Source organism: Saimiri boliviensis, chromosome 15 (assembly GCF_048565385.1).
Source record: "Saimiri boliviensis isolate mSaiBol1 chromosome 15, mSaiBol1.pri, whole genome shotgun sequence".
NCBI lineage: Eukaryota > Metazoa > Chordata > Mammalia > Primates > Cebidae > Saimiri > Saimiri boliviensis.
The window spans coordinates 59,199,998-59,227,179 of NC_133463.1; the positions used below are offsets into that span (position 1 = coordinate 59,199,998).

The window sequence follows — 27,182 nt, forward strand, 5'->3', positions numbered from 1 at the left end:
AATGCAGATATCTTACATAATTCATTTTATTTTAGCAAACTGCTGTGAAAATTTTAACATTTGAATATTTAAAAATCTGAGTTACTACAATGTAAGTCATTTAACAGGCAGGCTTTTAAGATAATGTTGATATTTTATTCATTAAAATAATTTCATGACAAGTGTTGTGGGAAAAAAAGTTATGTTCATTAGTTACTCTATTTTCCAGATATTATATTGAAATCTTGCTGCAGGAGTATAGATTAAGTGCATTTGTTGATGTCGGACTGTACCAGTATCAAAATGTTTATACTGAACAACAAACAGGAGATGCAGTAAATGAAGAACAAGTTATCAAATCCCAGTCGACAATCATCCAGGAAGTACAGGTGTGCTATAATTATAGTTCCATGTTACAGAAAGCAAATGTTCAAAGGCAGGATCTCAATTTGATTGTAATGTTACTAGGTAAGACACTATTTTAGGTGAAAGCAGGTATGGACAATTATTGAATTATGACTTTGAGTGTCTGTATTATAAACCAAATAGGCTGTTACTTGTCATTTGTGGTAAAATAAAGCAATAAAGTGACATGAATAGCTGAATTGTGATTCTTTCAAAATATAGTTTTTCATGTATTAAAAATGTTTTTTTCAATCAAAAAATAGGTTATAACATTGGAAAACTGGGAAACAACTAATGCAATTAATGAAGTTCAGAAGATCAAGATAACCAGCCCATGTGTGGAAGCTAATTCATGTTCACTTTACCAATATAGATTAATCTATAATATGGAAAAAACTGGTAAGTTATAAATAATAAGGGAGATACTGTTTCTGTTCATCTGCAGATGGAGCCATAAAGTATTTGCTCTAGTCGAATTCTACTGTCTGGATAATATAGTTTTGATGATATGCTAGACAAAGAAGCAGAAAAATATATTATGAACAAAAGCCTTCAAACTGGGATAGGAAATGACATCCATACAAACAACTTTCTGGCATATACCATCATTTTCTAAGAATAATGATAAATATATATCTAAATACGTATAGAATTTATATATCTGTGACTCACAGGTGTAAGTAAAGAAAACAGGAATTATGGATAGTCAACCCAAATGCCCATCAATAATAGACTGATGGGATAGATTGATGGATAAAGAAAATGTGGTACACCATGGAATACTATGCAGCCATACAAAGGAATGAGATCATGTCTTTTCAGGGACATGGATGAAGCTTGAAGCCATTTCTTTAGCAAACTAACACAGAAACAGAAAACCAAATACCACATGTTTTCACTTATACATGGAAGCTGAACAATGAAAACATGTGGACATAGTGAGGGGAACAACACACACTGGGGCCTGTTGGGTAGTGGGTTTGGCAGCAGGAGAGCATTAGGTTAGGAAAAATAGCTAATGCATGCTAGGCTTAATACCTAGGTGATGATGGGTTGGTAGATTCAGCAAACCACCATGACATACATTTACCTAGGTAATAAACCTGCATATCCTGGACATGTACTCCAGAACTTAAAAAAAAAATTAAAATTAAAAAAGGAATTAAATTCATCATTGCACAGAAGTAAACATGTCTTTCAATTTTTGAAATTAAGTGATAGGCCTATGGAACACTAATTTATCAGCTAATAAACAACAATGCATTTCTATATTTTGTAATCCTAAAAAATAACTTTTGCTACTACTGTTAATTGTTTTAATCAGAAAATATTGATGATTGCTTATTCTTTGCCAAATCCAATGATTGTTACTGTGGCAATATTAAAACAAAATATGAGCCCTGTCCTCAAAGAGATCACAAATTAATTAGTCAATAATATTGAATTTGAATTAATTTCAAAATACAATTTCTCTAGGTGATAACTTACATGGTACAGAGTATAGGTGGTTTAAAATTTTAAATACAAGACATCAGTGTTGGCTGTGGTAGCTCAGAAAGATTTCAACTTTTCTATTTGTTTTAATCCAACCAAAAGTCTTCTTACCTGCTGATGCATCTGAATTCATACTGCAATCATCCTTGAATGATCTCTGGTCTATAAAACCGGACACAGTTCAAGTGATAAGAACACAGAATACCCAGAGCTATATCTACACGATAACATTCATATCAACTAGAGGTAAATATGTATTTAATTTTGAACTTCTGTGGAAGACAAATGTGTATCCTGTGCCACTCTAAAAGTACCATAGATGACAGAGAAAAAGACTTGCTTAATGTCAGGAGAAGCAGAAATTAAATCGTTGTTTCTTTTCTATGGTAATTTAAATTTTACTTGTATTTCAAGGAATGTAAAACTCCAGTGCGTGAGAAATGCACTATATGTACTACAAATGTGCTTTCCATGTAATAGCTTACTTTATAATTTAGTAAAAACTAGTGAAAAATATTCATTCTGGAAATAAAATTTAGGCAAATCAGTATTGTCCAGAAAACACTCATCTGGTCAAATCCTGCCTAATGAAAGGATTTTGTGGTCAAATTCACATGTGAGACACTGCATATCACAGCTCTTCCTTAAAGATTGGTAGGGCTCATTGCAGTATTAAAACTCCTGATGAGTCCTGCAATATTTTTTTAAAAAAGGAAAAAAATCAATTCACCTGTGTTTAATACAAACTTATTTTATCTCTCCATATTTTTTTCAAGTAATAGCTATTAACCTCCTATTAATGTTTTACAGAAAACACTTTTGGAAATATTGACATAGACATTCTGCCTTCAAGTCAGGCTTAACAACTAATTTGGCTATTTGGTATATTTAGCTCAGAAAGTAGGTGTCTGAATGTGTGTGTATGTATATGTGTGTGTTTACTTTTCTTTGGGCAATCATTTTGCAATTTATGTAAGAAAAATGTTACTTCAATGTTTATGTTTCATTTTATGAAATTGTTTATTGGATTGTTAATAGAGAATAAATAACTTTATGTTTTGAAATCAGATTCTTTGGACACTTTTTGAAAAAGTATCCAAAAATTAGATTGTCAAAATACTATATAATAAACATAGAATATCCTTTTTGATATATTTTTATACATCAGAGAGAATTTTTAAGGCTTCAGCAGAGACCTTAAGAAATAGGGTACCAAATCATAACTGGGCAGATTTTAAGACTTTACCCCACAAAGAGTCATAAAGATCAGTGAGATTCCACTGGTAGAGCATCCTTTCAAAGAGGAGAGACATTCAAAGACAGGCCTTATTCCTCTAAAAGTGGCATGGTGTGAACAAACCTCACAGGTCAGAGACTCGTTTCCTGGAATTCAGCTTTGTGCCCTTTTCATGTCTACAGAAAATAGGGATATTCCAGCTGAGCATTTTTACTAAAATAATGGTACTAGAACAAATTAAAAAAACATTTTGGAATATTGTACCGCTCATTGATCTTTATCTCATAGTCCTAATACATACGTCTGTTTATCTTATAATACTTCCTTTTAAGCCATAGAAACAGCACTTTAAGTATGTAGCACTTTGTTTTGCTATTTCTGCTATGGATAAATCTCAGATTTAAGGATCTACATCTTCCCCATTCTTCCTTCTTTTGTGGTAATGGAACACCAAATTAAACCAATTTGGCTAAATTGGAGTGTCTATTTAATATATGTAATTATGTATAGTGTTATATATGCATTTTATTAGTTAACTGTTACAAATTCTGTTTGGTACTTAATTTCAGGAGACTTTGATCTGCTTGGTTATGAAGTCTTTGAAGGGAATAATGTTACACTGGATATTACAGAACAAACCAAAGGAAAACCCAACTTGGAGACATTCACACTGAATTGGGATGGGATTGCTTCTAAACCGCTCACTCCATGGTCATCAGAGGCTGAAGTAAGCTGTGAATGTTTCTACCATGCATTTTTCCTGCACCCTCTCACAACATTCACAGGTCATTTGTAGACAGATGGGAAAGAGACATTACTTCCAAAAATCACTGCAAATTATTTATCACCTGATCAACTTACCACAATTTATGTATTGTTATATACTGTTATATAATGTGGACACTTTTATCTGAAAGGAGACTAAGAGACAACCTAGTGTAGCTACCTGTTTTTCCAGGCAAGGCATCTTAAAGTTTCCAAAGCCTTGCCTTGCCTATGTGTGGAAGCTTTGAGTCCCTCTACCCACACTGGCATTGTTCTTCACTCAAAACCCAATTTGTCGTTCTGTAAAATCAGAAATTCCTTGAGAGATATAGTACAATACAAGCTAGAAGTACTGGTTAGTTTAAATATCCTAATATTTTATTAAACAGAACACCATTTAAATGTCAACCTTTTATAAACAATACTTTAAGGAGGAGTAATACATTCTTCTATTTGGTGTGATAGGTTGGAGCCTGCCCATAGTGGGGAGAGAAGGGAGGAAATGTTCCAAAGACAAGAGAAGGAAAAGGGAGTTCTTAGGTCTGTGCCAACAGGGCCTAATATATCTCCATAAGGGGCAGCTATTCAAAAAGAAAGAATGCTTGTGAGTTACTACATTTTGACAACTATCTGGATAATAAAATTAATATTTGTTTGAGGACAAAAGAGTATATATGGTTTCAAGCCCTTAGTTCTAAATAATAATTATTTCTGTTCTTTGCCAGAGAAATTGATATGCAAATTATAGGATACTTGTGAATACATACTAATTTTTGCATAATCTACAATAATGTATTATTTTTGAAAAATTATAAATACAAGCTTACAGTATATGCATGTAAACTTTTTTCTTTTTTTGAGGTGGACTCTGGCTGTGTCACCAGGCTGGAGTGCAGTAGCATGATCTCGGCTCACTGCAACCTCCAACTCATGGGTTCGAGTAATTCTTCTGCCTCAGTCTCCTGAGTAGCTGGGACTACAGTCATGCACCACCATGCCCAGCTAATTTCTGTATTTTTAGTAGAGACAGGGTTTCACCATGTTGGCCAGAATCCATTGACATGTATAGTTTTTTTTTTTTCAATTAATTTTGAGTTAGTTGAAAAAATTATTTATTTGGAATCTATCTAATTGGGTACTAATTAATTTATGTTTGCTTCATTGCTCTCTTTTAAAAGCTATTAAACAAATGTCTGCCTTATATAATAACTATATATGCTAATGTTAGCCAATTGTCTGTAACTATTGGTATTCTAGAATAAAAGTCTTGAAAACTCATTGGCCAATAAAGTTATCACACTAACTTAAAATTATTTTAAAAAATTATCTCATAATCATGACTAAAATATGGGAATTATGAAAATGTTCTATTAGAACCAATTAGTAGAATCAGTAGTAGTTATTACTAATTAATAATGTTCTAACTTTTCATGAAAAGAAGTTATTGATGTTTATATTGTTAATTTAGTTTCAGAGAGCAGTGGAAGAAATGGTTAGCACCAAGTGTCCACCACAAATCACAAATTTTGAAGAAGGATTTGTTGTGAAATACTTCAGAGACTATGAAACTGATTTTAATCTGGTATGAAATATTTAATGAACTGCAAAACTGACCAAATACAATTTATATAATGGTTTGAAATTTTATAATTTCTTTTTTGAATTAGTATTGATAATTTTGTCATTCACAGTCAAATTGCAAAAATGACTTTGTTATACATTTATTGGTCAGGCCTGTTGATAGGTGGTATTGATAGTGCCTTCTATAATTCATTTGCTAAAAATTTTTTTACTACACATTAATTTTCTTGCTGGAAAGTAGAAAAGCTGAGCAAAGTTAAGATTTGCAGTGTTTTTGTTTATTTTGTGTATTAAGCCATTATTGCATTGCTATGAAGAAATACCTAAGACTGGGTAATTTAGAAAGACAAGAGGTTTAATTGGCTCACAGTTCTGTAGGCTCTACAGGAAGCGCAATGTTGGCATCTGCTCGGCTTCTGGGAAGGCCTTGGGAAACTTTCAATCATGGTGGAAGGCAAAGAGGGAACAGACACATCATTTGGCTTGGTCAAGAGAAAGAGAAGAGAGTGGGGTGGTGCCACACACTTTTAAACAACCAGACCTTGTGTAAACTCACTATCATGAGAATAGCACCAACAGGATGGTGCTAAGCCATTCATGAGAAATCCACACCAATGATCAAATCACCTCCCACCAGGCTCCACCTTGAATTTTGGGGATTACACATTAACATGCAATTTGGTGGGGACATAGATCCAAATTATGTCATTTTGTTTGTGTTTTCTTAACATGGATGCACAGTATATCCTTTCTCCTCATTGGCTTCAGAGAATGTGGGGCATTATATATTTTTATGTATTATGTAGTTCTATATAATTGCTTCTCTTGCTTTTTGACATAACACTGTGGTTAATTAGTACATGGCCCGGTCATTTCTTTCTTAATGAGATTTTTTAAAAAATATATACAGTAAAGGAAGAAAATTGAATATGTACTATCTAATTTTCATTTTCAAGTCTTCAGTAAGCCAGATATATGCTATTTCCAAGTAAAAACTGTAAGAATAAAAAAAGCATAGTTATATAATTCAGATCAATACCCTAGGTATAAATATAAATCCTTAAAAAAAATCTCTCAGGATACTTTTCAAGAGCAGATTAGTGAGAAAAAAATCTTTTCATTTAAAGGATGACCTTTTCAGCTTCATTTAACAAATATATGTGTATTTATGTTCTATTCTGAATGTAGTACTAGCAGCCATGAGGATGGCACATGTAATTTACCTCCTACTTTTTTCCTACTTCATCTCTCATCGCTACCTTCACGTGCATTTCCGTGCTGCACCTAACCTTACAGTTTGCATTTCTAGCACCATGTTCTCTCATACCTCTGCTTTTTTTGCACGTATTTTGACCTCTCTCTGAAGCCCCTACTTTCTTTTTACCATTTGCACCGTGCATTTGACACCTTTTTTCCATTCCAGCCACTCCTATTTATCTTTAAAAACTTAACTCATTTGTCTCTTCCCCTGAGCCATCTTTCTTGATGCTTTTATGTGAGTTAGATGCCTCCTGTGATCCTCAGTATGATAATCATTGGCTTCTTTGTCTTAGATGGGTGGCCTCTATCTACAGGGGTAGGGTTCTTCACCACTTGAATCCTCAGGATTAAACAGCAAACATACAAACAAACAGAAACCTGACACACAGTAAACACTGCACAAACACTCATGGAAAGAATGAATAAATATCCGTACTAAGCTCATAATGTAAGGAGAAAAACAACTTGGAAACTAGTCAAATACTGGCATAAGGGATATATAATTATGGATCTGAATGAGAGCTTTAGATTTCAGACAAGGAAGAAAACATCTCAAGTTAAAGTAATCGGGGAAACAGTGGGATCTGGATTGAACCTTGAATGGTTTGGGTGCATACATTGGGGGAAAAGCAGAACAATAAATCATGTTTTCATTTGAAATATTATTGTTTCGGTAGGACCGTATTAACAGAGGGCAGAAGACAGCTGAAACTGATGCTTACTGTGGTCGTTACTCCCTGAAAAACCCAGCTGTTCTTTTTGACTCAGCAGATGTTAAACCAAACAGACTACCATATGGAGACATTTTATTGTTTCCTTATAATCAGGTAAGCTCAATGAAATGATATGCTAATTGAATCTGGACAATACCTTGGTATTGAAATTTTAAGACAGGGAAAAATGCTTGCCACGTGGATAGTATGCCATATTGTAACAGGCACTACAGTGTGAATTCTGGGTGCTTGTGGTTTCCTCTTCTGAGGATTCTTTAAATTATACACACACACACACACACACACACACACACACACACACACGTATATAGCACCATGTATCATGTATTATATCTCTCTTTTAATTTCAGAAAAAAATATTTGCACCCAGGTTTAAATACTAAAATAATCAAAAATATATAAGCTCTTTCATCTTTCTTCATTAATTAGGAAGAAACAAAAAATGATAGCCATCATAGGATGGTCTTGGGTATCCAGTCAGGGAGAAGTGAAACAATATTATGAGCAAAGGAGATGGCAGTTTTACTAAGGGTATTTAAGACTGTTAATCATAGATTCACCCTTTCTCCTATTTTAAAATTCTTAAATTGTGGCACATTTCCTAAAGTTCAAAGTTCTTAATATATATGGCATGCTTAAGTACTTGGGGGACCATTAAAACTGGTATTTAATTACTATTTTACAGTGACACTCATTCTCTATCTCTAAATGTTCAATGATTATTTACATCCCATTTAATCTGCCTAAATGTTTACCTCTCTTCTTTTCTATGTGCACTGAACTTTTAAATTTACTGAATAGCTTAAAGTTAGTACATAACTCCTCTCCACAGGGAGTGAATTGTTTCCAGTTTTAAAGGAAACTATACCTAAAAAAAAAAAATAGAGAATTAATCATTAATTGTAAGGTCACTTCAACATCACTTTGTCTATAAATTTTTTCCCAATTCTTCTTCTGCAGCTAACTGGCTGAAATTAATCATTTCTTTCTCTGTGTTCTGGTACATTTTATGTGGAAAATACCCAATAAATATTTATTGACTTTGAATTTATCTGAATTCTTACAAAACAATGTAATGGTAATATATTGTTACCAATGTTTTTTGTATTTTTATATAGTTATGTTTAGCATACAAAGGATTCCTGGCAAATTATATTGGTCTAAAATTCCAGTACCAAGACACTAGCAAGATTATTAGAAGCACTGATGTACAGTTTACATATAACTTTGCTTATGGAAACAAGTAAGTTACACTATGAATTTGAAAACTTAAGTTATACCACAGTATATAAACTACAAAGATAAGACAAATCCATTTCTTGGGGTTTTATGTTTTTGTTTTGGTCTGTTTGAGGAGATGGGGCAAATCATATGCGTGATGGATTTAACTGCAGTTTTCCTATCCTATGCATATACATCCAACAGAAAGAGTCGCATTATAAAGAAATCTATAGATTATCAAAATACAATTTGACTGTGTCATAATCACCCATAACCATAAAAAGACAAAACAATGGTACACTTTAGAATTTAAATTATAATTTACTAAATCTAATAATGTTCCTAGTTACTGCTGGAAGGTAGAAGGAGACAGGCTTATCAAAGTATTGTCATTATACTTTGATCACTGGGAAAAAAAAAGTAAGTAAAGATATTTTGAAATAATGCTTGCTGTGCCAAAAGTTAGACACATAGAAATGCAAATAGAGAAACATGAAGAAATGAAATGAACCTAGAAAAAGCTATTTAGTGACTACAACTATCATGCCCTTAAACACAATTTAGTTCTATATACTTATTTTTGGGGTTTTATTAATTTTTATATCTTCTGGAATGTATGTTTATACACAGTACATGCAAAAATTTCATTTATAATACAAATAATAGTCAAGACATACACAGAGACATACACTTTTCTATTTTATAAAGTACTCCCCATAAATTGTTGTTGTTTATTAAAGTATAATTTATATAAAGTAAAATTCACTCTCTTTAAGTGCACAATTTAGTGAATTTTAACACATGTATACAGTCATGTAACCATCACTCCACTAAAGACATAGAACATTTCCTTTCTACAATTTTAGAAGTTTTTATTTCATATAAAGTTTATCTCATAAAAATAAACATGATATGATTTCCATACCTTGAAAAGATTTTTTTTGCTTTATTCTGTTATAGCTACATCACAATATTTTATATAGGTCTATACAGTTTACATGCTACTTTAATACATGTCATGTAAGTTTCCATCATTTTATAAGTTATAGAGAGCACTATTCTATTATAATAAGATATGGAGAGCACTATTTTCTTCCCATGATAGAAGAAGACTCTGACTCAGAACTGCCATGTATGGAACAAGTGTGAGGCAGAACCAGCATCTCCTCTTGACACCCAGACAGAAAGTGAGAAAATGATCCAAAGTTGGAAATAAAACTAAATGTTGACCATAAACAAAACTAAAAACAAGAAATAAAAACAGGCAAGATGTTAATGGAGAGGAGAGTAGTAAGATGGGAAGAAAGGGCAGTCTTGATGGAAGACTAAATTTCTTGATGCAGAAGCTGCTGCTCAAATCTGCAATTTCAATTGTCCTGTTTTCTACATCATCCCAACACTATTTATTTTTTGAGAAAGGGTCTGTTTCTGTCACCCAGGTTGGAGTGCTTTGGGACCATCACAGCTCACTGCAGCCTGCCTTCTGGGCTCAAGTGATCCTCCCATACCAACCTCCCTCCCAAGTAGCTGGGAGTACAGGTGTGCACCACCACACCCAGCTGACTTTTTGTTTTTGTAGAGATTGGGTCTTGCCATGTTGCCACAGCTTGTCTTGAACTCATAGGCTAAAACGATTTCCCCACCTAGACCTCCCAACATGCTGGGATTGCAGGTATGAGCCACCGTGCCTGGCCCCCAACATTATTTTCAAAATACATCAGCCAGTTCCCAATTCATAACTTTAGAAATTCATATACTCTAAAAATTGTTGACATATGTTGGACTGGAAGGGAAACCTTGTTTGTTAATGGTTTTACAAACTATTTTGGAAGACAAGAAGTATGAAATGGGAGACAGCCATGGTGAAGGCCTGGAGGTGCTCCAGCAAAGCTAGGTCCCCGGGCTCTATCAAGAGGAAATCAGTTGTGTCCATGGGGACAGTGTCAGGAACAGTGACAAAAGATGGGACCAGTCAAATGGGTGGTACCATATCAGAGCTATCCTTCCTGTGGAACTGGAATGGCCGTATGTTAAAAAAGAATGAGGGGACTGGGCAACATGGCAAAACCCCATATCTACAAAAAATACAAAAATCAGCTGGGCGTGGTAGTGCACACCTGTGGTCCCAACTACTCAGGAGGCTGAAATGGAGGATTGCTTGAATCTGGGAGATCCAGACTGCAGTGAGCCAAGATTGCGCTGCTGCACTCCAGCCTGGGTGACAGAATGAGACCTTGTCTCAAATAAAAGTGTGTGTGTGTGTGTGTGTGTGTGTGTGTGTGTGTGTAGAAGAAGTCATAATCTTCTGTTTTCAATATAAAACATCAACATCATATTTGAAGTATATATCTCTGGCATCATATCCCGAGCATATGGACCTAATTCCCTTCAGATACCCTGATCAATCAGTGGATAAAGTGAAGGCCACTGCAGACCAAGTTCACATACAGGTGTCAGAATCTCTTTAGTCATGAGATAGGAATCCACAGTCCAATAGGTAGTCTGTTGGAAGGTAAAGCTTTAATAAGGGCATTAAGCTTTTCAAAGAATTCTTCAGGAAACACAAAAGTCCTGCTTCAGATATTCCTTAGGTTCTTGAAATAAGCACCAAAAAGATAATGATGGCTGTCTTGTCCCAAGTATAAGATCTCCACGTTTCCATAGAATGCAAAGAAAGAAAAATTCTTGTAACACAAAGACTAAGTTCATTAGATACTGAAGTTTGATAGAACCTGAAGTGGACTTCAAAAAAGAGAAAAAGAATAATGCCTGAGCTCTATATATGCTGTGGATGATGTTTGCACAGAATCATATGATTTTGATAATAATTAACAATATTAATTTTAACAATATTCTTCTAATCCATGAGCACTGGGTATATTTCCATTTATTCGTGTTGAGAGAAATATATTGGTATTGAAAAAGATGTTGAGTTCCCCAAGGCACAAATATATGCCTTTGAGGTCATGACACAGTTGGGGCTGCTGTATAAAATGGGACCGAAGCTAGCTCCTGGAACGAATGAAATGAGTGGGAAGAATTCTGCCATTCCACAGTTACTGACTCAGAAGAGGACATCCTTTGTTGGCAGTCACATAGGTAGATGCAGTGTCAGGAGTTGAGCCAGCCTTCCCTCTGTTAGGTGGCAAGGAGCACGAACAGTCCATCAGCAGAATGGTTACGTCCCACTGCTTCATGCCTAGTTTGCTTCATATCGTGGATAATCCCATAGTCCATCATTATAAATCAGAAATCTTTCTTGAAGGGACATCTGAAGGTACATTTTGCTACAGCAAGAAGGAATCTTTGAATTGAACAGTGAAATCACAATTTTATTTTTGAGGCCCATCGCCCTTACATTATGTTCTCCTCCACTGCTACAGAATTTTGAAACATTTTATGGATCCTCATTCTTCTTCATCAGTCAAGTCACACTTACCATATTATTAAGTAGGTCTCTTTTATTAGCCTATAATTTGAGATGGCTGAAAGGAGATGGGGATCATAAATGGGTACAAAAAATAGCTAGAAAGAATGAATAAGACCTAGTATTTGACAGCACAACAGGGTGGCTAACGTCCATAATAACTTAGTAGTACATTTAAAAATAACTAAAAGTATAATTTGATTGTTTATAACACAAAGGATAAAGGCTTGAGGGGATAGATATCTCATTTTACATGATATGATTATTATGCATTGCATGGCTGTATCAAAACATCTCATATACCCCACAAATACATATACATACTATGTACCCACAAAAAAAGAAAACTAAATATATTTTTAAAATTTTTAAAATTTATCTGCTGTGCAGTAATTTAAGATGCATTACATTCGATAATGTTCATGGATTTTCTTTACCTTTAATGTTACAAGACCTTTAAACAAGAATATCATGATTGTTAAAAATAACAGGTTTCCCTTGACAAAACGATTACCAGTCAAGACAAAATAAATTTATCTGCTTCTAACAGGTATTTCTAGATCTGCTTTAATGTAGATCAGACAGTCTACCTAGATGAAGTAGAAATATTAGTATTTGTTGTTTTCAGTACAGTGTTAGTGTTAAAAGTGCCATGTCCCACCCCCCAAAATGGTTCTATGACTTTCCAAAAAGTGGTTTATAGTTGTAAATCAAGTTTAAAAATTTTAAAGCAGCCTGCCTTTCTTTTCAAAAAATGGAATTATCTTATCACAAAGGCACAGTGTGCAGTTCAGTTTTGCTCTCATTTGCAGTCTCCTTTTCCCTTATAAAGGGTCCTGTTCAACATGCCAAATTTTCTAAGTTGTGGTTTTTAAAATTTTAGAATGGTGTAATTCGTTGCACAATTCTACATTGAGGCCCTAAGTACTTTTTAAAATTTTAAGTGCACTTAATGACGTTTGCATACAATTTTCTGAAACTGATATGTGTAGTCTAGTCTTTAATGAGCGAGAGGTGGATCCCATGATGAGTTTATGAACCATGAAGAAAATGAGACTATAAGGTGCCCAAACAAACTAGTCAGTTTAAGTACAGTGGTAGCTGATGAAAGATTACTGTTAAACTATACTTAATTATTTGGATGGCAGTATTTATATCTGTTACAAACTCATAGCTTTAATGCTTAACTGTAATTTATGGGATTCAAATACAGTTAATATTTAATAGAAAATCTTAATCTAAGTTATACATTTAAAAGGTATCATGCAACCATTTATATCTACAAATAATACCCTTCTAGCACTTAAAACAATGGACAATTCTACTCCAGGGAACTTTCCTGGAAGTGTTATCAAGTTCCAGTTTTGCTTCTTAGCAGTGGACTAAATTTACTGTTCTATGCCTAGTATTGTTCACTAAAATTGATGACTTAATTCTTGGGTCTTGTTTTGATAATGTGCTCTACACCAATGTGTGTGTTTCTTAGTGTCCTTACTTGTTGTTATACAATGTTATTTTATATTCCTGTGGCTCCTGCCAAGGATTCGAATAAAAGAAAGACTAATTTGTGTATAATGCTAAATCTTTTACTGCCAAGTTTCTGCCTGCTGTGCCTTGTTATGGCTGCTTTTTGGTGCTAATAAAGCTCCCTTGTGGTCTTGTGGGAAAAATATTATTCTCTATAAAATTGTAATGCTTTTAAAAGTATATTTGCTTAAACATTACCACTGATCTATACAAAAAATTAATCAACCGTATTTCAGCTGGACTTACACTTGCATAGACCTTCTGGATCTCATAAGAACAAAATACACTGGGACAAATATTTCTCTTCAAAGGATTAGTTTACAGAAAGCATCAGAATCACAGTCCTTCTATGTGGATGTAATGTACATTGGACACACATCTACAATCTCAACATTGGATGGTATGTTGTATCATTTTATCTCTACTGTAATCTAAATATGGTAAAATCTTACCATGGAAATTATTTTTATATTCTGTAGTATGGGTGGAAACATTAATCTCTAAATATTAATGAGTCATTTTTATCTCAATAATGTAATTTTATTTTTTAATGAATAGCACAAGGTGATTATTCTAAGAATAAATGAATCTTTAATGTAAACTTTCTTACAATAGCATGAATTTGTTTCATAGTCCAGGATTTTGTTTATGGATCAATATACTATGGCAAACGTTTTTATTTTGCTCTGTTTTATTTTTGAGAAACCAACTACCATGAGAGATCTATTCCCAAAATGCAACTATTGACATTGACATGTGTCTACTAAGATTGACTTGAAACTTTTCACAGACTCGAGAGTGATAAAGAATAATACTACAAATGAAATCTTCATTTCAGTAGTGTTAGTATTGTGTTTCTAGTCATGTTAATAGACATGACATTTATGAGCTATAATAATAAAAATTAAACTCTACAATCCTTTTTAAAAAGATGTAATAATAATAAAAATTAAACTCTACAATCCTAACTCCAAATAGTCACCTTAAAAGTGACTTTTCCCATTTTTGAGAGCAACATTAGAATCCTTTTCTTTGGAACTGCTTTCAAGTGCAAGGTGGTGAGTTATTTTTTCTGACACAAGAACAGAAAACCTAACACTGCATGTTCTCACTTAGTGGGTGTTGAGCACTGAGAACACACAGACACAGGGAGGGGAACATCACACACCAGGGTCTGTTGGGGGGTGGGGGCTAGGGGAGGGATAGCAGGGTGATGGATGCAGCAAACTGCCATGGCATGTGTATACCTATGAAACAAACCTGCACCTTCTGCACATGTACCCTAGAACTTAAAGTATAACAAAAAAATATAAATGTTACTACTTTATTGTCACTCCTTTTGAATCTGCTGTCACCAGACCTACATTGTAATTGGTGGAACACATGTATAAGATAGATGGATTATGCTGGGATAAATGTTGTCATTCATTAAACAATATTCACTTAGCACCTACTATGTGTCAGGCATTGTGTCAAATACTGAGGAAAGAGCAATGAAGAAGCCAATTTTTGTCCTGCCCTCATGAAGCATACATCCTAGTGAGCACCACATTTCGGGGACCTCGAACAGAACAGAGCTAACTGGCCCACAGAGGGCTAGAGGAAATCCAGGGATTGGTGTCTTTTAAATATTTGATTTTTACTTGATAGGGTTTATATTTCAAAAGACATAAAGCTTCTTCATATAAAAGTGAAAGTTTAGCAAGCTTTGCAGACTACTTGCCTTTGGGTCTTCTTTCTAATACTTGATTTTAAATATTTTATTCCATGACAATGTTGATATTATTTGATGATTTTCTTTTTAGCAACAGAAGCAATGCAATTTTATCTCCCATCTGTTAGTTTGACTTCTAAATTACTTTTACACCAACCTAATATTTTTGTTTATTTATATTCTTTAGAAATGCCCAAGAGAAGACTTCCTGCATTAGCAAATAAAGGAATATTTTTAGAGCACTTTCAGGTGAATCGGACCAAAATAAATGGACCAACTATGACATACCAATATTTTGTTACCATGACTTCATATAATTGCAGTTACAATATACCCATGATGGCTGTGAGTTTTGGGCAGGTAAGCCTAGAATTTTGCCTTAATTTGGATGTAGTGAATTTTCTTTTTATTTTTTTTAAATAGCCAACATACAGATAGAATATCTTTAATAGAAAAAGATAACTAACTATACTAAGATTATATGATTTGGAGCATGAAATTGACTTTAAGTGTTAAAAAATTCTTCAAGAAATATGTCTATGGGAAGGAAAACAAGGAGAAATGCTCTTAAAAAAACAAATCAGATGTAGAGATTTCTCTGTGGACTTGAAAAAAAAAGTTATGGACTCTTCCAATAAAGATCCTTAAACGGAAATTATTGAAAGAAAAGTTGAGATTCTGTTATGCTTTTAAATTGTTTCTGTTATAAACACCATTTATTTTTGCTTGTATGAAAATTTATACAGGGGAATAAAGAAGTGTTTTTTCATAATTCTGAGAGGATCTGAACAATTTTTTGTACATTTATGATAATACTAGTATTAAATATTATAAATATGAAAAATGTAAAAATTAAATTTTTATAAAAATATTCAATGAGTTAATATAATTTCCTGCCACAAACAAAAAACAAGTATAATAAGCTCAAGATTAAAGGTTAAATAATCAACCATTGTAATTAGATTAGAGCCTCACAGAAAACTTTTTGCAAAGTAAACAATTTTATGATTAAAATTACTGAAAAACTATAAAAACTCCAAAAAAATATTGCCTTTATCTCACCCTGGGCCAATATTTTAGTATCTTAAAAATTAACATTTTACAAATGCTTTCCAGTCTTTTACTCTTAACTCTATTAGAAAAGGTAACAACTAACACAGGGCTTTGTATTCTCAAAGCGTCTGTGTCAAAATTCTCCCATTTTTCAAGATTCCTCAATAAACTAATAGGTAAGTGTAACCTCTATCTTTAGTTATTTATCAAAGGTTACGTTGAAGAATGTGGGACTTAGATTTTCGTGACCTTTAAAAAAAATTCAAGTGACAAATACATGTAATGCACATATGTTAAATGTATAGATCAATAAACTGTTTTTAAGAAATTTCACTTTGAAATAATTGCAGACTCACATGCAGTTGTAAGAAATAACACAGAGCTATTTTTATATCCTTCATACATTTTCCCCCAGTGATAATTTTTTGTATGACATAGCATAATATCATAACCAGGAAATTAACATGATAAAGTCCACTGACCTTATTAAGATTTTTCCAGGAGTGTGTGTGTGTGTCTGTGTCTGTGTGTGTGTGTGTGTGTGTGTGTGTGTGTGTGTGTGTGGTTCTTGTACAATTTTATCACAGGTGTAGCTTCATCTGACCACGACCGGAACAGTTCTATTACAAGCATCTCTTGTGCTACCTTTTTGTAGCCATGCTGTCACAGTCACCTGCCTCATTCCCTTCCTCCTGCACTCACTTATATGTGGCAACCACTAATTCATTCTCTCAATAATTTTGTCATTTTAATAATGCTACAAAAATGGAATCAGATGTTATATAATGATACAAATACATAACTTTTGGAGACTGGCTTTTTTTCACACAGCATAATTCCCTTGAGATTCATTTAAGTTGTGTTGATTGATTTGTTCATTTTGATTACTAAGTATATTTAATGTTACGGATGCACCAGTTTGCTTACTCACCCGTTGAACAGTTGAGTTGTTTCTTGGTTTTAGCTATTTTGCATTAAACTGCTATGAACATTCATCTGTAGACTTTAGCATGCCATAAGTTTCCATTTTTTTCTGGCTTAAATTTCCAACAGTGGAATTACAGGGTTGTATGGTAAGAATATGTGTAGTTTTTTAAAAAACTGCCATACTTTTTCCAAAGTGGTTGTACCATTTTAGATTCCCACCAGCAGTGTACAATCCAGTTTCTATACAGTCTTGCCAGTGTTTGGTGATGTCCCTATTTTTAATTTTAGGCATTCTGGTAGGGTATGTAGCGATGGCTCATTTTCATTTTAATTGATATTTCCTAATAGCTAATGATGTTGAACATCTTTTTATGAATTTATTTGCCACCTACATATCTTCTACTGTGAAATCTCTAGTAAAAGTCTTTTATCAGATACGTGGTTTGCAAATATTTTCTACGAGACTGTACCTCACCTTTTCATCTTCTTCATAAGTTCTTTGACAGAACAGTTTTAAAAATTTTATAAGACCCAATTTATCATTTTTTTTCTTTTATGAATGGTGTGTTTGGTTTCAAGTCTAAGAGCTTAGTTCTGGGTCCTGATGATTTTTCTATTTTTTTCTAAAAATCCTATACATTTACATTTTATATTTAAGGCTGGGATCTATTTTGAGTTAATTTTTATACAAGATGTGATTTTGGTTGAGGTTCATTTGTTTGCCTATGCCTCCAATTGTTTCAGCACCATTTATTGAAAGGCTATCTTTCTTTCATTTAATGACATTTGAACCTTTGTCAAAAATCATATTTATGTGGGCATATTTCTGAGTTTTCTATTCTTCCCATTGGTCAGTTCCTCCACCAATACCACACATTCTTGACTGTTGCATCTGTATAGTTAGGCTTAACATTGAGCAGAGTGATTCTTCGCACTTTAGTTTTTTTGTGCAAAATTGTTTTAGCTATTCTAGGTCCTGTGCCTTCCCAAATAAATTTTAAAATAAGATTATTTATGCCTACAAAAAAAACCTTGCTGATATTTTGACAAGAATTACATTAAATCTATAGACTGTTTTGAAGAGAATTCACACCATTGTTATATTGAGTCTTCCAAACTATGAACACAATGTCTCTCCATTTATTTGTCTTTGTGCTGTGCATTATGAGCATATTTAGGTCTTCATTCATTACATTTATCAGAATTTTGCAATTTTCAGATTAGGTCTAGTACATGTTTTGTGAGATTTATGTATGTGTTTCATTTTCTTTGAGCAGTTGTAAATGGTCTTGTGTTTTAAAATTTGAAATGTAATTTATTTTTGTGTGTTTATCTTGTATCTTATAAACTTGCTGAATTCAACACATTTTTACAAAGTAGATACACTCATGTAATCACTACCCAGATCAAGACAATCATTAGCTCCCCAAGTACCTTCCTTGAACCTATCTCCTTTCTTGAACTCACTTCTTTTCCCAATAACCACTATTTTGACATCACTACCATTAATTATTTTTTATTGCTCTTAAACTTCATATCAGTAGAATCATACAGTGTGTACTCCTTGGATCTAGCTTTTCACTCAGTTTTGCGAGATTCACATTGCATATACTGTAGTTTCCTTCTTTTTCATTGCTATGTATTTTTTCATAGTGTAAATATACCATAATTTATCCATTCTATTGAACAACTTTTGCATTATTTCCAGCTTGGAACTATTATGAATATAGCTGCTATGAACATTCTTGCTTATGTCTTTTGACACTAGTGTTCATTCATTTCTGGTGGCTAGAAGTCTTATTATTTTAATTTTTATAGTAGTAACAGATAACTATAAGGGATCAGAAACAGGAGAATATAATTTTCACTATTAGGATGGCAGTCTATGAATTTCTATAGCATGTGCTGCTTCTGTCAATTGATTAGCACTGAACATTAAACAAGTATTTTCTTTTAACCTGGGTCAGACATTTTATTGATCATATACTTTCTTCAATTGTTGGTTAAGTTTTCATGACTCCATGTAGCATTTTTTGAAAAATTGTTTTAGTTTTTAAATAGCCAAGACCACATCTCATGCTTCTTTGCCTCTCTGCAGTGATTAGCACTGTACCTTGAACAGAGTGCCTGCCCAATAAATATTTGTTCCTTGAGTGATGGAGGGTGCATTCTGAATTAATGAGGTATTACTGCAGTTCCAGTTGATTGCTACACAGATGACTGAGTTGACTTTGGCCTCATTATTGCAGCTATATAGGTATGGCTTGTGTTGATTTATTTGACACTCCTTAATGTTCTGAAGAATCTTGAATACATGAGGCTCATTTATGTCATGTCACAGGATTGTACCATGATGAAACAGAAATCATGTAAGCCATTGTTGAGTTTAATCATTTTCTCAATATTTATTTTTGGAAATTAGATAATCACACATGAGACAGAGAATGAGATTGTCTGCAGAGGAAATAATTGGCCAGGCGAGTCAAAAATTCATATTCAAAGAATTCAAGCTGCATCTCCACCTCTAAGTGGCAGCTTTGACATTCAAGCTTATGGACGTATTCTCAAAGGTATATGAAAAAAGTTTAAAATATTGGTATATACATACACATACATATGTATAATGTTATAATTCTCAAAGGTATGTGAAAAAAGTTTAAAGTATTGGTGTATACACACATGTATAATGTGATAAAGTATTAAATGTTATTTTACTTGAGAATTACTACTTATTGATACATGCAAATATATTATTTATTTGATATATAAATAATATGTGATATATTAAAGTCAGACATACATCTATGTTAATATATGCCATATTAGGGTCAATTAATAGCCAATCATAATGTTGTTTCAAATTCTTTTTAATAGATTAGGAAACAATTCACCTATCCAAAGCTATTTATTTTTATTCTCTTAGCTTAAAAATAATAAAAGTCTGCAAAAGTTATAACAATTTTTATAGCCACTTTTTAAAGGCAGCTGAAATTATGACTTTCATAAGTCAAAACTTTCTATAGTATCTACATTTTTCAAAATAAGTATTCATTACTTTCTGTGGTAGCCACAAACAATAACAATACTATTAAAATATTACAAAAATTGAGAATTGGAATATGATTTTACAAGATATCTATAATTTAATTATGTCAATCTGTGCTGTCCAGTATGACATCCATGAGTCATATGTGGCTACTAAGCACTTACAATGTGACTGGTACCACATGTGAAAATATAACATTTGAATATATGGGATTATATGCCATTTATTATTAAAATATCTTACCTAGTATTTCTAAAATATAGCTACCAGAAAATATACAAGTATATATGTGGTTCACACTATTTATCAGTTAGACAGTACTAATCTAGACAACCATAATAAACATTTTGGTGTATTCCTTTCTAGTAGTACTTCTCTTATATTTTATGCATTTGAGAGTATGTCAGTAATACGAAGCTATTCAGGGCAAATGGCATTTTTAGGTTTTCTTCACTGCTTTATCCACTATACCTGTTATATTCCCAAATGTTTGTTTCTCTTTTATATTCATGACTTACAGGTTATCAGTGTCTTCAAAGACATGCACATGAAGTCAATTAAATTAAAATAGATTTTAAAAATGAAAGTATTTTTATATTAAAAGATTATTTTAACACTCAATATACTCCTTAACACTAAAATTATTTTATTTTTAATATCAAAATGAATTGATGTGAAAACATCAACGGATATTTGATATTTGTAAATCGATATTAAAAATATTTGATCCAAGGCCACAGTTTGAGGTACATTACTTATATAATTTCTTAAAATAATTATTTATTATTATTTTGAAATTGATAGATAAAATTGTATTTTTTTCCAGTAAATATATAAATTCTTGGCATAGTAGAATGCAAATTTTATTTTTACTACATTGGAGGGGGACATAGAGTTTACAAGTGATAATACATAGAACACATTTCATGTACTTTAAAAAGGAAATTCGTTTGTGAATTTATTTCATTTTATTATTTTTTGAGATGCAGCCTCACTCTCACCAAGGCTGGAGTGCAGTGGCATGATCTTGGACACTGCAACCTTTGCTTCCTTTGGGTTCAAGCGATTCTCTTGCCTCAGCCTCCCAAGTAGCTGGGATTACAGGTGTGTACCACCACACCAAGCAAATTTTTGTATTTTTAGTTGAGACAGGGTTATACCATGTTGGCAAGGCTGATCTCGAATGAACTCCTGACCTCAGGTGATGCTCCCGTCTCGGCCTCCCAAAGTGCTGGGATTACAGGCATGAGCCACACTGTGTCTGGCCGGTTTGTAAATTGTGACTCCTGCTGTTTGCCACCCCTCTGTGAGTGCAGGCCTCCCCGCCGGTGTGTCAGCTGCAGATCTACAGTTTGCTCTTCAGAGTCTGGAGGGAATGGGAAGAGTCTCAGTTACACGAGAGGGAACCTGTGCTGGCTACACGTGGAACATCAAGTGGAGAAGCACCTGTGGAAAGCAGAATCTTCTACAGGTTCCCTCATTTGGCTTGGCTTCTCTTTTCTTCTACATGTTGTTTGCTTATTTGTGCCTGCCTTATTCCAAAAAGAACTGGAAGCTATGTTTATTTTTAAAATGCAAACTGCAGACTAAAATTTCTTTAAAAGTAAATTAAGGAGAAGGTTTTTCTAAAGTTTTTCTAAAGTTAGAAGGTTTTTCTAAGTTAAATTGAACCAGTGTTCTCTTTCATGGAGAATAGCTGCTGGTACTTTCCTCCATATCCCATTTAGAAAAAGTCTAGAAATGTGTGTCTTAGAATCCCCTTGACAGTCAGGGCCTGTCTCAGAACTAAATTGAACTAAATCCAGATATGTGCTAAGGGGGTACCAAAGAGAATCAGCCTCACTATCGTTCTACCATGAGAGATGTATTTTGGGGTCTTGGATGCTTTTGTGGTTACAAAGATGGCCTTTTCAAGTTCATAAGGGAGTAAAACCTTAGGCAGTCATCTAATTACCTTTCTTTAGTTAGAGGGAGGAAGAGAAAGGGGGAAAGGAGTCAGCTCCAGAGTATGTGAAGGAGAGGAATCTGGGGATTCAGATTGTCAAATATTAAAGATAATGCTTTGGCCAGGTGCGGTGGCTCACACCTGTAATCCTAGCACTTTGGGAGGCCAAGGCGGGTGGATCACTTGAGGTCAGGAGTTCAAGACCAGCTGAGCAACATGGTGAAAACCTGTGTCTACTAAAAATACAAACTTAACTAGACATAGGGGTGCATGCCTGTAATCCCAGCTACTTTGGAGGTTGAGGTGGGAGAATCACTTGAACCTGGGAGGCAGAGTTACAGTGAGCCAAGATTGTGCCATTGCACTCCAGCCTGGTCAACAAGATGCTTTCTAATGTTGATGAGAGTTCGAGGAAAGTCTCTCCTATGTAATATTGCTAAGAACAAAAATTAGAACAACTTTTTGGGAAGATAACTTAGTAGTATCTTAATACAGATACCTTATGATTCAGCAATATCATTTATATAAATCTAACCTACTGAAATAATAAGATGAATGTGAAATGACATAGGCACAAAGGTAGTCACTGTAGCATTATTTGTAAGAGTAAAAACCTAGAAACCTAAATCCCCATAAATAGCAAAAGGATTGTTTATATGATGTAACTTTCACATTGAAGACTATGCAGCCATGTGTAGACCCACATATATTCACCTGGAAAGAAATTTATCACATAAGGTGGAAAAAAATGCAGAACTCTACTCATGAAACCATTTGGGGAAGGAGAGAAAGTGGAGCAGATAAGGAAGTGGGGGCAAAAACAAGCATGTAAACATAGAACACAAGTCTGTGCGTATGTGCAAAATAGTCATAGTCATAGGATGTGGGGGTTAGTTTAGAAAAATGCATGGCTGGGAACTGAATTAGGAAATTCCACAATAAAGATAGCTCCAGTGACTGGCCTCCCTTGGTATCTCTGCTGGTGTCTGTGCATCTACTATCTTCCACCTTTTCTAATCAGTCTCCTCTTTGTATTCATTATTTCTGTTCCATATCATTTGGCTCACACATGGGCCAGCATGGAGACTCCTATCTCTTTGCTAGCTCCTGAATGCATCAGAAGGTTGTCATATGTGCAGAAGAAGTTTGTAAAGAACAAATTGAATATATTGATTTGACCTGGTTTTATTTGTGCCATTGGAAGAGCATGTAATTCCAAAATTCGGTGAAAAACCAGAGTAAAAGTAAAAAATGATACAAGGAAAAGTTGACCCTCAGAAAGAGGACTCAATTTTTCAATTATTTAACAATAGTTTATCAGTTATATTCAGAAAAAGCATAGGACATTTTGAGAAAATCAAATTTAGTAGATTCATTTTGTTTAGATTTATTTTTAATTAAAAATTCAAGTTAATTTTAGTTTTGATTCAAGTTGCAATTGATGCAATGTATAATATTGCAATGGTCTTAATGTTTTTTTCTTGAATAGGTTAATGTTCATTTTTGAAGAGGCTTCTTTTTTTTTTCTTTTTTAACTGACTACATGGTTTGGAATTTTATTTTATATCCTTGACTTTTATTCACCTTCACCCACGCTGAAATTTAAAATGAAAAACTGATGTGGTCATATTTGTTATAACCTTTCTAGTAAAATAATTGTGTATTAAAATAGATTAATGATTCCAACATTATTGGAGAAAAGGCTAATATGACAGTTACAAGGATAAAGGAAGGTGGCTTATTCAGACAACACATACTTGGAGACCTGCTTCGTACACCCAGTCAACAGCCACAGGTATTTTTTTAAACTTTTCTCATGATGCTTAATGTAATTTTAATAGTATAAGTAGTTTGTAATATGTGAAAGACCTGGTAAAACAGGAGGATTGACTTCTGCATTTTATGTGAACGTTTGTCTTAACATTGATCGACTTGATATTATGTTATGACTTTTGGGAAAATTATCTTATGATAAAATAGTAGATTTTTTTAGCTCAACTCTGTCAGAAATTGAAAATGTAGTCTTTCATTTAATCTTTACAGCAGCTCTGTAAAAATGAAGAAATTACAGTGTAAAGAGATTAGGTGACTTTCCCAAGGGCAAGAATGAATGAAATATCAAAGTAGAAAAAATACAGACTAATTTCAGTAAACAAGCAAACCAACAAAATTCCATAACTTTTGTTAAATCCTATTAATATTCTACTGCTGCCCCTTTGCTCCTGTTCTCTAGCTCCTTGTTTCTTTATTTGAAGGTTGAAGTCTATGTCAATGGAATTCCAGCTAAATGTTCAGGTGACTGTGGATTTACATGGGATTCTGCCATTACTCCCCTAGTCTTGGGTACAAGCCCTTCTCAAGGTAGCTTTCTGATTTTTAACCTATACTAGGGTGTGAAAGATAACTAGCAAAATGGAAACTCTGTTAATGATTTTTAAAACTATGTGTATACTGGTATGACCAGCTAAAGCAAGCAAACAGTTCTACATTGTGAAAATTAAAAACCCTATCAGAGAAAAAAGCTATGGAAAGGACACTAATTATTCATTTTTGGAAAAAAAAAAGTATTTCCTTTGAAGTTGAAATCTTGCCTTTGGAGTAGAGGATTCACTAATAACTAAACTTCTCCAGTTTTATCAGAATCAGTCTCTAAAATTTCACTTGGACATTAAGGCACTTTTGTTCAATTCTACTAGCTAGGGTATTAAGTGGAGTCTTGTATTATGTGAGACCACTTCCTCTAGGAGAGTTAGTATTAAGAGGCTAGTAACAAGACATCTGCTGTTTAGTAAAATAAAATATTCATGTCCTAGATTTGAGAATAAGAGATATAAAAATTATTGCCAGGAAACCAATCTAAGGAACACATTATACCATTTCTTCATAGTGTGTTATTGCTTCAAAAATATAGTTATGCTTTGTGTCTGAGCAACAAAGAATTGAAATAAAACAGGAATAAGGATAGTAAGGGATGGCTTTTTAAAAATCAGAACAATACATTCAGATGCTATAATTACATGTTTAGTCTTGATGGATGGTAGGAAAATTCATCAGCTAATTTTATATTGGTACTTCCCAAAAAATCATTAAAATTTTTAAAATATTGCATTTTTGTGTTGAAAGAATATATTCTTCAGACTCTTTAGAACAGCGATGATTTTGGATAATTCATGTTACATGGGGTTAATACTCTCAAGAATAAGGATTTGATTAACTTTAATTTGGTTATAGTCCTTTGGTATGCTTATGTTTATATCCATTTTTACATTTTGTGATGATTTCCCATGTTTACATGCACTTTCTGAAAAATTATTTCTTACTTAACATAATCTGAATTGCGTTTTGCCACATTTTGATCATCTTTAAAATTATGAAAATATAAGCATAAAGAAAACTATAAAAATACATGTACTCTTCACTGAAAATTAGCAGCCGTTAACATTTTGTCATATTTACTTCTATTCATCAATTTAAGAAAGAAATATTATAGGAACAGCTAAAGTTCTCTTTAAATATCATCCCTAGACCTAGTCCCCTACATAACTTTCAAGGGACAATCACAGTACTTAATTAATGTATGTGTATTCTTCCATGACATTTTAAATACCTTTTTTATATCACACACACACACACACACACACACACACACACACACACACACACACTCTTCACCAGTTTTATAAGCTTACAAATATTAGAATGTAAATATTATTTTACATCCTAAAGTGTCCCAGCCACTTTAGGATGTATATCATTCTAAATAGAGGAATCTTCTTTTCTTTTCAAATGGGCAATGTCCAGACCACTAATTGTGTGGTTTATCCTTTCCTCATGAATTTGCAATGGCAAGTCTATCACATACTAAGCTACCATATAGAGATGTCTATTTAATTTTTTTGTTATTAGAATAATTTGTTTCCTTATCTTATGCCATACTTTCAGTCAGGTAGTTGTTTCCACCAGTCTCTTGTCAATGCACAGATTCAACATATAAGCAGATGTAGAGTAATTCAATGGAAATAAAATACCATTGACAAATAAATGTGGATCTTTCTCCCTGCTTGCCTGTTAGACTTATTGTTTATATCTTTTGAAGATACGCTTATTTTTCTCTGAAAAATATCTGATTTCATAACATCAGATTTTATTTTTCTAACTTTAATATTGTTATTTAAATTGATCATTTTTAGGGTCCTATGAAGAAGGCACAATTCTAACCATAGTGGGTTCTGGATTTTCTCCTAGTTCAGCCGTAACAGTCTCAGTTGGAGCAGGAGGTTGCTATCTTCTTTCTGTGGATGGTAGGTCCTTTTAAAAACTATTAAGCATAGTTATTCTTCTCTAAAATAAAGTGGAATCAAAGAGCAGTGTTACAATTATCTTGATATGTACAATTATCATGATCCAGTATTATGATTATCATGATCCCTATAAGATCACGAAATTGACAACTTGGTCTATATAATGCCTTATCTTTTAAATCTTTGATTATGACTGCAGACTATTTCACTGTTGTACAGTGTCTTTATCCTATAAACAGTTGAATTTTGTCCTGTTTTTCTCCTTCACTTGGAGGTTACATGAAATCTTTCTTGCATCGGTGTGTTTCTGGGACACAAAAATGTATGAAATGCTTCTCTAGTGTTCCACAGTCCTGTCTGCCCATGTTTTGACGATACCATGCAGGAAGAAGATGTGGCCATCTCCTGACTTCTAGTTCCATAGAACCTTTCTCCATTAACGTAGAATTTAAAGATTACTCACATTTATTTTTACCTCTTGAAATAGTGAAGGCCATAGTTATTTATTTTCCTAAAAGTTGTCTTTCATAATTCTAGGAGATTTTTCTTAGCTTAAATCAATTGAA

The 27,182-nt window shown here is 33.3% G+C and overlaps 1 protein-coding gene across 4 annotated transcripts in view; it reads left to right on the plus strand.

The window, feature by feature from the left end:
* Nucleotides 1-27,182, plus strand: part of PKHD1L1 (PKHD1 like 1) — a 167,746-nt gene that overhangs the window by 38,229 nt on the left and 102,335 nt on the right. For all 4 annotated transcript variants that reach the window (XM_003938584.4, XM_074387055.1, XM_074387056.1 and 1 more), the window contains exons 15-28: nt 209-368; nt 648-783; nt 1,981-2,124; nt 3,685-3,842; nt 5,349-5,462; nt 7,399-7,548; nt 8,574-8,698; nt 13,867-14,030; nt 15,532-15,704; nt 19,747-19,894; nt 21,687-21,841; nt 23,988-24,110; nt 24,571-24,676; nt 26,506-26,616. In XM_003938584.4, coding sequence (XP_003938633.2) covers nt 209-368; nt 648-783; nt 1,981-2,124; nt 3,685-3,842; nt 5,349-5,462; nt 7,399-7,548; nt 8,574-8,698; nt 13,867-14,030; nt 15,532-15,704; nt 19,747-19,894; nt 21,687-21,841; nt 23,988-24,110; nt 24,571-24,676; nt 26,506-26,616 — 1,967 coding nt within the window. The remainder of the gene's footprint in view (nt 1-208; nt 369-647; nt 784-1,980; nt 2,125-3,684; nt 3,843-5,348; nt 5,463-7,398; nt 7,549-8,573; nt 8,699-13,866; nt 14,031-15,531; nt 15,705-19,746; nt 19,895-21,686; nt 21,842-23,987; nt 24,111-24,570; nt 24,677-26,505; nt 26,617-27,182) is intronic.